Source organism: Phytophthora infestans, genomic scaffold (assembly GCF_000142945.1).
Source record: "Phytophthora infestans T30-4 supercont1.24 genomic scaffold, whole genome shotgun sequence".
Classification (NCBI taxonomy): domain Eukaryota; phylum Oomycota; class Peronosporomycetes; order Peronosporales; family Peronosporaceae; genus Phytophthora; species Phytophthora infestans.
This window is the reverse complement of record NW_003303735.1, coordinates 1,635,115-1,649,691: the sequence shown is the minus strand read 5'-3', so window position 1 is coordinate 1,649,691 and position 14,577 is coordinate 1,635,115. Positions and strand designations below refer to the sequence as shown.

The window sequence follows — 14,577 nt, the reverse complement described above, 5'->3', positions numbered from 1 at the left end:
ACGTCACGCGGAAGCGATGAAAGTGGTTCTTCATAGTGTCGAGTGTATCCGGACTCCCCGCTCCTGACAAGTCGTACAGGTCCCAGGGAACCAAAGCGTCATCCATTCGCGCGACCGCGTGCTTCCGGCTCTGATCCTCGTGACTGTCGGCTTCGCCGGTGTATCGGCTGTCTCGGTTACCGCCGCCCTTAGTGTGTCGATGTTTGCTACTGTCACCAGCGTCGCGCTGGTACTAATGCCCGTTGACTGCGTCGTGTTGTCCTCGGCTATCTTCGCTCCGTTGGGTTTTCGAATTTTCTTCAAATGTGTTCCGTGCGCTTACGTTGCGTAAGCGTAACTTAGAGAGGAAGGTGATGTAATGGACCCAGCCTTAATTACATAAATAGGTAGATATTTCTTTAGTTATTACATAAGTAGGTAAAGTGGCACACGGGTAGCGTGTGCCAAAGTGTCATCATCTGATTGGTTGGTAGTGAGGAGCCTGACTCACTTATTGACCAATCATGTATAGGCATGTGTTTGAGTGGCTCACACGAGGCCAGGGGTAGCCGCCCTGGTCCTAAATAAATCAGAGTTGAATTTGACAGAAACCAAAGACAGGGTTTTATTATTGCGAGCTTCCTCCACACTATAGTGCAAGCTAGTGACGGTATCTTTTACCCTGTTACAGCTTATACCTGTTGTCCGAGCCCTGTAGTTTGCGAGCCGAAAGATGTTGAAGAGCTGAATCCTACGTCAATCTTAGTCGCAGGGAAATGGAAGCAACAGTCGATGGTACGCTCCCCATGCCCCATTCAGCAGCCTGACGAACTGACATTATCGCATTGTGCAGGCGTCGCACAGGACTCCGTACTGAAGGAAGGAGGCAGTCAATGTCACCGTCCTTCAGCGGTGTGAGAATCCTACCACGCATATTAGTCGAGCATGGAAAAGTGGAGTCGCTGACGATTCCGAGACTTTGATCCGGGTACAATGTCGTGTCCAGCAGCAGCTCGAGGCTCGTATCCGCATGGTTCCACGATCCAGGGAAATTATATTTTGCCCAAAGTATACAATCGTCTGCTCTAAAGCATATTGTTCCAGTCACAAAAACGGCATGAAGCCATCCATTATAATAGGCATTCTGAATATCGAAATCACTCGGCTGCATTACCCTCAGTAAAACACCACGTTAGTTATCACGTACATGCCATTAACGGACTGCATACAACTCACTCTATAATTCTTGCCATACACGTACCCGAAGACATTACCCAGCAACGGCTCGCGAGCCGCAACTCACACTGCTATCCTGCGTTGATGCTCGTGCGAAGGTCAGCCAATACGTGCGGGGTAGAAGCCCTCAATGATGCTTCAAGCGAGCGCTTCGCACGCGCCAATGTTCGCTGGAGAGTCGTAGGGGGGACTGCAAGTATTTTGCAAAGCGATTTATCACCCATCGAATCCTCGTAGTAGTGCAGCAACAGCCCCAGTACTTGATGATGTTCCGTCAATTTTGGTGGCCTTCCGCCCACCCAACCAGGTTTGTGAATGGTATGACACCCAGCGAAGCGAGCAAAGGGCTCGTTGAAGGCTTCCCTACATTACCACAGTAACACCCGCTTGGTTAGACTTAATCTGATTCCAGATCGGTTTCCATTATCGCACAACTGACCGAGTCATCGTGGTGACGTTGAGCAGGTTCTCATCCGTGCCGTACTTGTACAGCAGGGTCCACGCAGAGAGGTGTGGCACGCCGAGACAGGAAACTGTGAGACGATGCCGACCTTGAGCTCGCGCTTCAGCTCCGCACTAACCAGTAGATCGTTCACTTGACGGCGCAGCTCCTGGAGCTCCCGGGATTGCCCACAGAGAGCTGCAACGACGGCAACAATTTCGGAGGATCTCATACGGCCGGATCCGAAGAAAACAAAAATGCGATGACATTTCCCCTTTTCCTGACTATGCTGCACTCAACTCATATGACCCTAAATCATTGATACCGAGTGTTTACACGTGGTATGAGCAAATTTCTACCGCGCTCAACAACGATGCTTATGCCAGTTTTGGGGGCAAGTTCTCAACTCTATCTTGGACAACGGCTTACGACAGGAGTTAAATTCCGTCTTACGACGGTCATACGACACCTGTCATATGCCATCTATATGACAGTTTTGGGCGGCGTCCATTAGTCGACTAGCCGAGTGACGCCGCTACGCGGCGGTAGTTTAGGCTTAGTTCTACTTGTTTTGGCCTTCCCGCCTCCGCCACGCTTCGGCAAGATAAATGTAAAAAACGCTATGCCTCGATAGTTTTTAATTTCATTAATTCGGGTCAGTATCAAGCTTACCTGATTAAAATAATTATTCTAACTAGCCGAGTGCCACCGCTATCCGGCGGTAGTTTAGGTTTAATTTTACTAATATTTGCTTTAGCATTCCCGCCTCCGCTGCGCTTCGGCGGAATCATAATTAAAAAACCTGCTGAACCCCGTGCGCGTAAATCGTTTTTCTTAATTCCATTACATGTAATCTGGGTCAGCATCATATTTCCAGATTAAAAATAAAATATTTTAATGATCTTGAATCAAGATTCTTGATGCAATCGTTTCGCTAACGTTATCACTGTGTCTAATTTTCACCCAAAACCACCTGCACGTCAAATAGCATTTAAACAAACACTTCACAATAAGTTTAGTTTAGCGTCGTGCTCGATATCACGGACCATTCCTGAGCCGCTATGAAACTTAGCTCACACGATAGTAAAGCTTGTCCAGATTGCACTACTTACCCGCTTGCACTGCCTATTTCAGTTTGTAAGTAACTAAATTTTGTTTTGTACTATTTTTAATGTATGTAGCGCTCATTTTGTGCTGATTCAGAATTAGCACTCAAATTTGTGCCAGTTCTGAATGATTTTTTTAGTATTGTGTCGCAAGACGCCTTGCTACTTGTTGCTGTCGACGGTAGTGTTTTATTATTTGATAAGTTAGCGATGATTCCAGGATTATTGGACGTCATTTAGGCTCCAAGTTTATTAACGTTTCTATATGGGGTCCACTTAACCAACAATAATTTACACCTCTCGTGTTTTGTTGTTGTCTTGCTGCTCCATTTAAAATATTATCCTACGCCCCTATCGGCGACACGTCCGCCAGCTAAGTAGTATCGGATTTTGCTGTCTAAACAACTCTTAAAAAACAATGGTTTACACCAGTAACACATATGAGTTCGTTTTATTCAATCCAAAACTATCCATCTTTATGGATCAAGTGACTTAGCACAGCGTTGTTCTTACGGCCAGCTTCTGTTGTACATGTACTACTATTTGGCAGCTCAGTCGGTTACCTCACATTCACTTATTTTCTTCTTATTTCTACAGCAAAACATTTATAGTTATTCTTTTAGTCATTGTTTCTTGCACAAACTATAAGGAATATATCATTACGTATAATATTAGTATGGCCTCTAAACCACGCATTCCTACGTGTACGCTAAGCACCTTGTAGGTCCTTAGGGGCTATTTCATTAGAGAATAAGTAGCACTCAAATATTTAAAGCAACATGCAACATTAAAATAGTAAATATAATACTACGTAGTATTAAAACGACGCCGCCTTCGGATAATGAATAGTCTTGTGCAAATCTCCATATGTGCTCTGTGAACCACATTAATTTACTGATGTAAGGTACATAATTTCGTTTTAACCAATCGAAGCCACCTTCGCTCCGCTTGGCAGCCAATGGGAAGGCTAAAAAATCTGAGCGTTTCGTGTGACGGACGGACGGACACCGTGCTAGCATTGATAGTTTAGGACTAGCCGGGCGCCGTTGCTACGCAACGGAGTGGCATGGTTTGTTGAAGCTGAGGTGGCCGCAAAGCTAAGTACTTCTTTGTGTCGCGTGCTTTGTGAGCGTCGTTCAACCTAGTACGTCGTGGCTTCGTGTAGGCAACCACTTAGCTTTCTGTAATATCATGTGGCCCCGTACAATATCGTGGTTTGGTACGTTTCCGTTACCCCGTACCACAGATTGGATGTCATGTTCTTTAATAGCCCGCTCTCTTCCGTGCTCTTCCTGGCTTCGTGGCTCCCTGCTCACCCGTGGCCCACGATGCTTAGTGGTTAAGCGCTTTATCTTTTGAGTTCATTCGCTTTAGTACGGCCGCTTTCGTGGCTGCTAACTATTCCCTGTTCTCAAACGCTTACGTAGGCTGCACCGGTTTCGTGGTACACAGTCTTTCGTGGCCGTTGGCCTCCCATCGACGGTACTCTAGCCGAAGTGCGCTATTCTGTGGTTTGGTGCCTCCCCTCACTCGTGTTGTTCCGTCGCCCGTGTATCGTACTCTTTCGGTATGGCTCCATCGACCGCGTTCTTGCGCTATCATGTAACCGCGGTGTGGTTGCACCGTCATATGCTATCGTATTCACGTAGTTTATCTGCGATTTCCGTATATTTCGTGTTCTACAAAGGCTTCGTGCTCCGCGGTGTGCAATCGTGGTATCCGGAAGTTCCCCAGTGCTTTCGTGGCTGGAATGCCGTCCATGCAATCGTGTTATAATGTACTATCGTCCTTCGTGGCTCGGTGAGCTTAGGCTCTACACTGGTATCGTGCTCTGTGACTCGGTGATCTTCTGACTATAACTTCTTTGGCTGCGTTTTCTACAATGATTTTGTGTTTGGATCACCGTCCATGCTATCGTGTTATCTCTGGTGTCGCAGCTGGTCTGCCGTCTATGTTATCGTTAGCTACCGTAGTGGCGCGCTCCGTGGATCGGTGAGCTCCTGTTCTACCCAGGCATCATGCTCCAAAGATTGATGATTTCCTGTTTCTGGCCTTCCGTGGGCTCAGATTTGATCGGTTGATTGTGCTCCATGTTTAGCCGTGGTCTTGTTGGAGAATTGTTTCTGTGCACTCTTACCGGGACGTGTTCTACCGTGGCTTCGAACGTCCGTGCTCTTCCGTAACTCGTGTTTTTCAGCATGCTGGGGTGTCAATATTTACCTTTCTTCCGTGGTACGTAAACTCCCGTCATGTTCTTGTCCTTCCAATTTTTTTTGGCTGCGTGCTCTTCCGTGGCTCGTCTCTTTCTGAATAGCTTGTGGCTTTGTTATTTTCGTGCCCACCCGTCCTCCGCTTCCACCCCAGCGTGTACATTATCTAGTTTAATATTCCTCCGTATTTTGTGCTCTTACCTGGGTTCGGGCTTTTCAGTGGCCTTGCGTCAGCTCATTCACCCAGTGCGCTTGCTGTACGCTACGTAACGTGTTGGAAAGTGCGCCAACTATCTTATTTCGGACGTTACACTCGCGAATATACAAACCAATTATCACAGCTAAGGGAATATATTTTTCTCGCGGTGGCGGGGTGGTATGTGCGGGTGTGGGGAAAAAGGTTTTAGTAAATAATGTTAGTAAAAAGCTGTGTGCTTTATATAACACTGATATAATAATTACGTGTACTACTACTTCAACGTTTCTACTTCTAAATATTAGTAATAGCACTTTTATATTTATCTAGCGCTAAATTTAATAAATGTAAGTGCGTGTACTACTATTACAAATAACTGCAAGCAAAAATATGAAAGATATTAAGAGTAGCATTTTTTTAAGAAAAATTATTACAAAAGTACCACGAAGCTTAACACATCATATTAAATCCAATAAGTACTAAATTTCTTAATTAAGCTGAAATATATGTCACCAGGGCCTTAAAAATTGGCGGTGTATGCTGTTACATACTCATTCCATAAATAGTTCGTGTATGTGGACGATATGTGAGTCACATATCGTCCACATACGTCAGGAACACACGTTTATACACGATAATTTATTCTGTCGCGGTAAATTACCAAATCGATATAAGTAAGACAGAGGTTCGCCACATTATTTAATGAGGCACTTTCAGTGTTGTGGAATGATAAATGAGGTACATGTACAAATGACTGTTAAGTAAGGAGCTTTCAACTGAGAGATACATTGATGAATTGGCTAGTGTTGTCAACTCCGACTTCCAACTTGTCCGTCATCTCTGTAATCGATGATACTAGCCAAAAAAGCGAAGGTCTTTGTCGGGATAGAGTCGACGGAGACCTTGGACAAAGTATGCTAGTCGAATACTCTGAAGCAAAACTTGATTTGGATTCGTTACGATGCGGGTGCTGATGTAGCTTTCCATGTAGTAAATGACGATGATTCCACAGTTATGCCCGTCTTCTTGGCGGATATTGTCGGCTTTCTTGATTGTGTAGTCTGCATATTTTCCCCTTAGAAGCGGTGCAAGATACGACTTGCATGTCTTGGATAAAAATGAGTAGGTTGGTCGGATCGAGTTGAATGATGTATTTCTTGTTGAAATCAACAATCAAAAGACACCAGTGCTTGTTTTCAATGGCAATTGAATTAAGTATCATACCCGATTGCCGATCAAATACATCACAGAGCCTCTCGTTCAGATGAATCTCCTGAGGCTGGATGTGTTCAAACATGGCGCCATCCACGTACACGATATCACTTCGATCTTGAGTCATCACTTGTATAGCAAGTCGAATGCACATGTCATTAAGCCACTCCTTGCTGCGAAACGCCAGAAGCTCGTATACGAAACACACCTGCAGCAGCGACGAACCATGTCGTTATAAGCACATGCTGTTACATACCATCACATATTCACATACCGAAAACAAGTACATACCTCTTCGTCGCGGATCTTTATCAAAGCATACACAGATGCCTCTCGCAGAGCCGAGGTTATTTCATCGACACGGTCTACAGCCACTGATCGCCTTTGTGCCTGAGCCACAATCCATTTCAAGCAAGCATCCACGTTCTTTAAAAAATTGCGCTTCTCATGAAAACGTGCCATGGTATCAATAATCGATTCCGAATACAGCGTCGCGTTCTCATCAAGGCTCGGGTGAAATTTGACAACTAGGCCACTTTCAGAAGACAGATCGATGCGCTTGTCTAGCGAGGTCTTCGTCTCCATCTTAGTAGTTTACGCCAAATCCTTTGCCTCCCGTTCAAGCGTCTTTTTGTACGACGTCACAGCTTTGGTCGCTAACTTCACCAGTCCTACGCTAAGTACGTTGACTTTTCCACGGACTGGTAGTCTGCTATAATCTTCTTTCTGGATCTTGTACGCTGTGGGTACTACCATAGTTTGCCCTCTTACAATTGGGATACTCATCACTAAGTCGTACCAACCATTGTACGTGAATAGTTCGTATGGAGCATCACAGACGAGTTCAAATGACATTGGTCCAGGTTTGTACTGCTCAAAAGTCATGCAGTTGTCGGATTCTTCAGAGCTCTCGTACTCCAGCGAAATGATTTTTGACGTAGACGGCTTTGCTTGCTTAGGGTACCACGCTCGGGTGGCCTTTGTCGTCTTTGGCCGGCCGCTCACCTTAACTTTCCTGTTCAACTTAAATGGTGCCGAAATCAAAGTTGCAGTGGGTTCTTCAGTGGGGCCTTCCGGTGCAGGAATTGTATCCGTGGGTGCGGTCACGGGTTCATCTACACGTACGGCCACAGGCTTTTGCCTGGATTCGTCAGGTTTGGTTGGCTGCGTTTCTGGAACCCTTTCATCTTCATCACTCCCGCACTTTTGAATGCCAGTATCACTGCAATTACTGTCCTTACGCTGTGTCCACGGTGCTTCGCTAATGAGCGGTACACCTGATGCCTCGATGATGCCTAGAAATGCTTCAAGAGCTGCGTACAGCTGCCTAAACCGTTGCGTGCCATTAGCAACGGCAACTTCGGTTACCTCGTCTTGCATTGCCTTGAACTTCCTCCATTTCAGACGTTCATCCAGCACATACGGTTGATATTTCATCCTTTTCACTTGAACGTTTTGCACAGGCTCGACATCAGTAGCATCGAGCATATCATAGTAAGTTCGCCAGCGCTGATGAATGGTATCAATGGGAATCACAGGAGTCTTATTCAACTATATTATCACCAACAATATCAGTTAGTCCACAGAGCCAAGCAACAATCTATACACTGTCGTACCATTCGGCGGAAATAAATCACGTGCTGACAAGGTAGCAGCATGGTCCTTGAAAAAGAGCAAGTACAATCCCAGTTCTCCGTGTCCACTGTGTACTCGAGATTTCCCCTTCCATTGCTGCTCACGAGAAATACATTGCTTCGTGTCTGTTTGTACGCCATTATCGACGATATCTGAAGTCACATACGAGTAAGTAATTACATAGATCACATACTACCACAAACTCTCACATGCGTCACTTACTTTGGTTGCGTACGCGTATCCAGGAAAAACTAGCTCTGCTGCGTGGTCAGTGGTCTTGTTCAGTAACCGGTTCATCTCCTCATCGTACTCAGCGTGCCTAGTCACACCGATCCGCTGCATATCATGTACAAACACAAGTAAGCATTCAAAACTAGAATATTTAATCCAGCACTCACTAACATTAGTTTTTCGTGTAAACTCGCGCTCCTTTAACAGCTGAAGTGCTATGATTGTCTCCATGCACACATTGTGGTGGATTCTCGGCATTCAGTTCAGGCTTGAGCTTGCTCCATCCTGATTCGATGCGGTTGTTCGTGTTATTCCCCAGGTGAGGGATATCCATACGTAAGTACTCGACCCAGCGCTTCTGACAACCATCCCAATTATCTTTAAAATACTTCACGAACGGATGAATATCCTCCACGCCATCTTCCGCTACGCCCTCGGTATCTGGCTGTACTTCCTTCTTCCTCTTCTCACGCTAAAGCCGGTTCAGTTCGCCAAAAAGATCATCACGAGCTTCCAAATACACAAATTCCGTTGATGCGTACATTATTTGCTTGATGGACAAAAGCATACGGCTTTGAAGCTCATTGCTAAAATCAAAACGAGCTTCACATAATGTCGAACAATGGTTGTTAGTACTTGCTTGTCCTTGAAATCAATCTTGCGAGCGTACTTTTGATCTGCTTGAACCACTTCAACACATGAAAGCGACAGAGAAGAACACGTGCATTAGGAAACATATCTTCCAACACACCAATTTCTGTCATGTCCTTATCAACCTGTGCAGCAAAACACAGTTACGAAAAAATACAAGCATTACACTGACTTTGGTTGCGCGCACCATAATAACCTCAACTTGACCCCAATCAGAGTTATGAGCTTGAAAGGCTTCAATCGCATTCTCCATGTTTTCACTAGTTTCTTGGTCAACAAACGCATGCTGGACAAATTGCCTTTTTCCGTAGGCATCCATGACCAAAGAAAACAGCTTGTACCGGAGATCGTTTGTCTTGTGTGTCGAATCAACTAGCAAAATCTCTGGAAACAATGCAAAAATCTTTCTCATGCCGACAGTTTGAAATGTTAAGCACGTTGCCACGTTGCCATCATTCACGCAGCGTTGAGCTACGTTTCCAGGGTCTGCCTTTTGGAAGTCATCCAGCAGGTGTCTAACTCGTTCGTCGACACTTTCAACCTTTACTTCAGTCTGAATACTCCTGATCATGTTTCGGACGTCCCGTGATGTGACTTCCTTATCTAAGACAAAAACAAACACCAACAGTCACATACGATTACATACAGCCACATCTACATTCAATTTTTACATGTTAACTTGCGTACCAGTGCTGTCAATCACATAGCGATGGATTTTGCCAAACTTAGAGTCCACTGCAACAAACTTTCGAACCATCTCGATGATTTCCGGGTCCTCGACACGTCGGTTCTCAGCATACGCCCTCCAAGCGTCTCCGTTTAATGGATGAGTGTGCGTCGTGTGCTGCTTCGTGACGTAAACAGCAAAGCCAAACTGGTTCTCCGCAACCTTGATGCGCTTCAGCGTTGCAATAATCTGCGCCTTACAATCACAGCCACGAAAGTTTTGCATTGGTCGGATTCCTTTGCCTGAAAACATATTCATTTTGCAACTATTAGTCATGAGTAAACCGAACAAAAGTATATAATCTCACCTCGACTTCTAGTCGACCAACCGTGCGTGCACACAAATATTATCAGGTACAAATTCTCTTCTTCGGGCTCCACTGGATACCGCCACGTCCTTTTCCCAACCTTGTTGCGACTTGAGGCACTAATCGAGCTTCTTTTTCTGGTCCAGTCATACCAATAAGTCAATTTCCTTTTCATAATTTCTTCTTAGTAGCAAGTATACCTGAAAGGTTGGTGTGTAGCTTCACAGTAGTCGTCAAATGCGCTCAAAAGAGCCTGCCAGGTTTGGAAAACTGTCTCCTTCATTAATCGGCATCGGTATTCCCCGCGAGGAGATCCCCCAACAGATTCCGACGAACCCAGAGCTGCAGTTTCCTCCTTGCTAACTGGAACACGTTTTGTTTTGGTCCGAATCTTCGCAGGGGGTGGCCATACCGAGCTAGACTCGTCGTTGCTGCTGCTCTCTGGTTCAAAATTAGACACGCTAGAGCTAGAGCTTTCCTACAAACAAACACTCGATTAGTAGACAACATATACTTTGCCCACGCACACCTTACGCTTCGCGCTCGCTTGCTGTGGCTCGGCGCCATTTGTCCGCCCCCCTTTCTTCCGGCGTCTGCCTCCCCCTCGCAAATGGCCGACTGAACGGATGGCGAGCGGTACGCAAATCATTGATAAAATTTCGCAGGTAACGAGAGCGAAGTTATTTATTTACGTTGGATAGCCTCGAACCACTTACCAGGCACATATTCGTATCATTTTTGTAATGAGCATGTAACAGTAACCACTCCGTAAAAAATTCAATAGCTCCTACGACGATATAGTACGTGTGTGCACATTGGCGCCTTCTACCAATGCTAACTAACGCGCACACAGGGAGCGCCCCTTGCGTCGAGAGGCGCTTAAAACATGACATTTTAACAACTTTTAAGGACGATGTGTAAACCACATACAACGTGTACACCACATATTGCAATTTTAGTGAATCAACGCCGCCTTTGCTGCGATCGACAGCCAGTACAACGCCCGCATTAGCGTGAGTTTAATTAACCCTAACCCGTTACGGACGGACGTACGGACAGACACACGTCAGACTCCAGTAGGGGGGGGGTAAGACTTGCCGTTCGCCGCCGCTACGCGGCGGAGTGGCATGGTTTGTTGGAGATGTGGTGGCCGCAAATTTAAGTGCTTCTTGGTGTCGCATGCTTTGTATGCGTCGTTCACCCCAGTACGTCGTGGCATCGTGTATTTAACCACTTGCCCTTCCGTAGTCTCATTCGGCTCCGTATAATATCGTGGTTTGGAACGTTTCCGCTACCCCGTACTACAGGTTGGATGTTGTTTTCTTCAATGGCCCATGCTCTTTGGTGCTTTTCCCGGCTTCGTCGTTCCTGCTCACCCGTGGCCCACGCTGCTCAGCGGTTCTCTCTCTTGTGGGGTCATGCGCTTTAGTACGGCCTTTTCGTAAATGCTAACTTTTCTCTGTTCTCAAACGTTTATGTGGGTTGAACTGACTTCGTGATATACTATTTCGTGGCCGTTGGCCTTCCATCGCCGGTGCTCTAGCCGAAGTGTGCTATTCCGTGGCTTGGTGTCTCCATGCAGTCGTGTCGCTCCGTCGTCCGTGTATCGTGCTCTCCTGGTGAGGTTCCATCGACCGCGGTATCACACTATCGTGCAATCACGGTGTGGTAATGCTGTCTATGGTATTGTGCTACATAGTGTATCTGCGTTGTCCGTGTTATCGTGTTCTACAATGGCGTCGTGCTCCACAGTGTGCAGTCGTGGTCACCCCAAGCGCCCACCTCCCCGTTTATTTCGTGGCCGGTCCGCCGTCCGTGCAATCTAGTTCTAATGTAGTACTGTCCTCCGTGGCTCGGTAGGCTCAGGTTCAACACTGGTATCGTTATCCGCGGCGCTGTGATTTTCCGTGTATAGCTCCGCGACTGCCTTCTCCCATGGCTTAGTGGCACAGTCCATGCTATCGTGCTAACTTGTAGTGTCGTGGTTGGTCTGTCGCCCTTGCTTTCGCAAGATACGGTAGTATCGCGCTAGTCAGAGAGCTCCGATTCTACCCTATTATCGTGTTCCAATGCTTGGTGATCTCCCGTTAATGGTCTACCGTGGCTTCATATTTGGTCGGTCTACTGTGCTCCGTTTTCTACCGTGGTGATATGGGATAATTCCTGTCCGTGCACGCTTAGCGTTATGGGTTCTACCGTGGCTTCGAAGGTGCAGGCTCTTTCGTAGACTGTGTTTTTCAACTTGTTGGGGTGCCAATTATATTCCGTCATCTGTACGCTCCCGTCATGTTCTTGCCATTCCAAGTTTTCATGGTAGTGTGCTCGTCCGTGGTTCGTGCTTATCAGAATCGTTAGGTGCCTTCATTGATTTAGTCCTCTTTCAACGTTCTTAGCCTTCCGTGCTTCGTGTCGCTCCTACTATCCCATCGTGTACATAGTCTGTCTCGGTGTTCCTCCGTGTTTCGTGTTCTTCTTTATCCACTTGCCTCCGCGCTAACTCAATCGCAAACACTGCTTTTATTTTGTTTGGTGTATGCCACATATCGTGTTGGAAAGTGCGCACAATCTCTTAAGGTCGTACACTACGCACGCAAATACAAAGGAATATGATCCTTTTGTTTCGGCGGCGGAGTGGTGTACATGGTTATGTGGGGTGGGATTGTGGGATGGTGGAAGCCACTATCTTCACATTTTAAAATGGTCAAATATTTAATAGTGGTACTAAATTGTGCATCTTTATCTGACGCAAATATAATACCGGTACTTTGGTTTAAATTGATTAGTATTAGTAATAACATGCGTTTTTTTCTTACGCAACTAATAAATTTTTTGTTGTACTAAAATAAACGTCTACAAGCAAAAATATGAAATACTTAAACAATAGTATTACTCAAAAGTTTTGTAAGTTTTATTATTTGAAAGTACTACGAAGCCTAAAATATCATTCTAAAATCAATAAGTACTAAAGTTTCGATTGAGTCTGAAATATGAGTCACCAAAGCCTTCAAAAAAATTTCAACGGCTCCTACGACGATAAAGTACGTGTGTGCACATTGGCGCTTTCTACAGATGCTAACTAACGCGCACACAGGCAGCGCCCTTTGCGTCGAGAGGCGCTCCGCGGCTGAATATGAGAGCAAAATGAAATTTGAGCGGTGCTACTAAGTACGATGTGTAGTCCACATACAGTGTGAAATATCTTAATAATAGTACTACTCAAAACAGTATTGTAAGTTTTACTTATTAGAAAGTACTACGAAGCTTAAAATAGTAATTTAAAATCAATAAGTACAAAAGTATCGATTGAGGCCGAAATATGGGTCACCAAAGCCTTCAAAAAAATTTCAACGGCTCCTACGACGATAACGTACGTGTGTGCACACTGGCACCTTCTACAGATGCTAACTAACGCGCACACAGGCAGCGCCCTTTGCGTGGCCTTGCAGACCGCAGCTGAAAATGAGAGCAAAATGAAATTTGAGCGGTGCATTTAAGTACGATGTGTAGACCACATACATTGTGTACACCACATAATGCGTTTTAAGCCAGTCGACGCCGCCTTCGCTGCGCTCGGCAGCCAGTAGAACGCGCGTATTAGCGTGAGTTTTGTTAACTTTAGCTGCGGACGGACGCACACCAGACTCCACTAGAGAGGTAAGACTAGCCGTTCGCCGCCGCTACGCGGCGGAGGTGGCAGGTTTTAGTCCAAGGGGAAATGGGCTCCCGCCTTCGCTGCGCTCCGGCGTAAACATTATTTATGTAAACGTGATGTATTAAATGCATATGAAATTGAGCATTCCTACTCTGAGCCAAAGATATGCCTGTAGACAATGTTCTGGGCGTAGACCCCATCCTCCTCCTCCAGCTTTGGGTACTCGACCAGCGCCTTGAATCTTGATCTTGAAGTCACTCGCGACATCGCAACGTACAGCTGCCCGTGGGAGAAGCAAGGCGTAGCAAGATACAGCCCCAAGTACTGCACCGTTTGTCCTTGCGCCTTGTTAATCGTCATCGCAAAGGCCGGTTGGACAGGAAACTGCTTGCGTCTCAAATGAAACGGAAAGCTCCGAATGTCTCCGTCACTGATGAAAACAATGCGGGGAATCAACACATGTTGCCCTTGTCGCTCACCGGTCATGATTGTGGCGTGGATGACATGTGGCTTGAGGGCCACAATTCGAAGTCGTGTTCCGTTGCACATCCCTAGATCTGGATTTAAGTTCCGCATCATCATGATAGGCATTCCTACCTTGAGAGTCAACTTGTGTGTGTGGGGGGGGGTATTCCACTGATATTCATCGAGTGGAGTACCTCCTGCTCGAAGAAATTGCCGTCACTGTCGTCTTATACAGAGTCGGAAGACATGTATTCCCGCGCCTGTCCAGTTAGCCGATCGGTCACCGCTTCATTGATGCGGTGCACGATTGCGTTCGTGGTCGTGAGGATCGTACGGTTAGCGAAATACTCATCGGTAGCAACTTCGGGGTTGTTAATCTCGCCATACATCTCGTCGATGATCCGATCCATGCCTCTTGGAATAACACCAGGACGAATTTCCTGGTCCTCCTCCTCAGGCACAGGTGGATTCTCAATCAGCATATCGCGCGGGATCTTCATGTAATCGCTTCCTAGGGAAGGAGTTACA

At 46.1% G+C, this 14,577-nt stretch overlaps 1 protein-coding gene across 1 annotated transcript; it reads right to left on the bottom strand.

Moving 5' to 3' along the window:
- Positions 1 to 6,024: 6,024 nt before the first annotated feature.
- On the bottom strand, positions 6,025 to 10,499 carry PITG_12252 (uncharacterized protein; the record flags this gene model as incomplete). The annotated part of the gene is made up of 10 exons (XM_002900810.1): positions 6,025 to 6,230; positions 6,394 to 6,589; positions 6,673 to 6,944; positions 7,185 to 7,704; positions 8,239 to 8,335; positions 8,637 to 8,719; positions 8,884 to 8,936; positions 9,586 to 9,867; positions 10,269 to 10,410; positions 10,467 to 10,499. The coding sequence occupies 10 exons, from the start codon at positions 10,497 to 10,499 to the stop codon at positions 6,025 to 6,027; spliced, it is 1,884 nt and encodes a 627-aa protein (XP_002900856.1).
- Between the last annotated feature and the right edge of the window lie 4,078 nt (positions 10,500 to 14,577).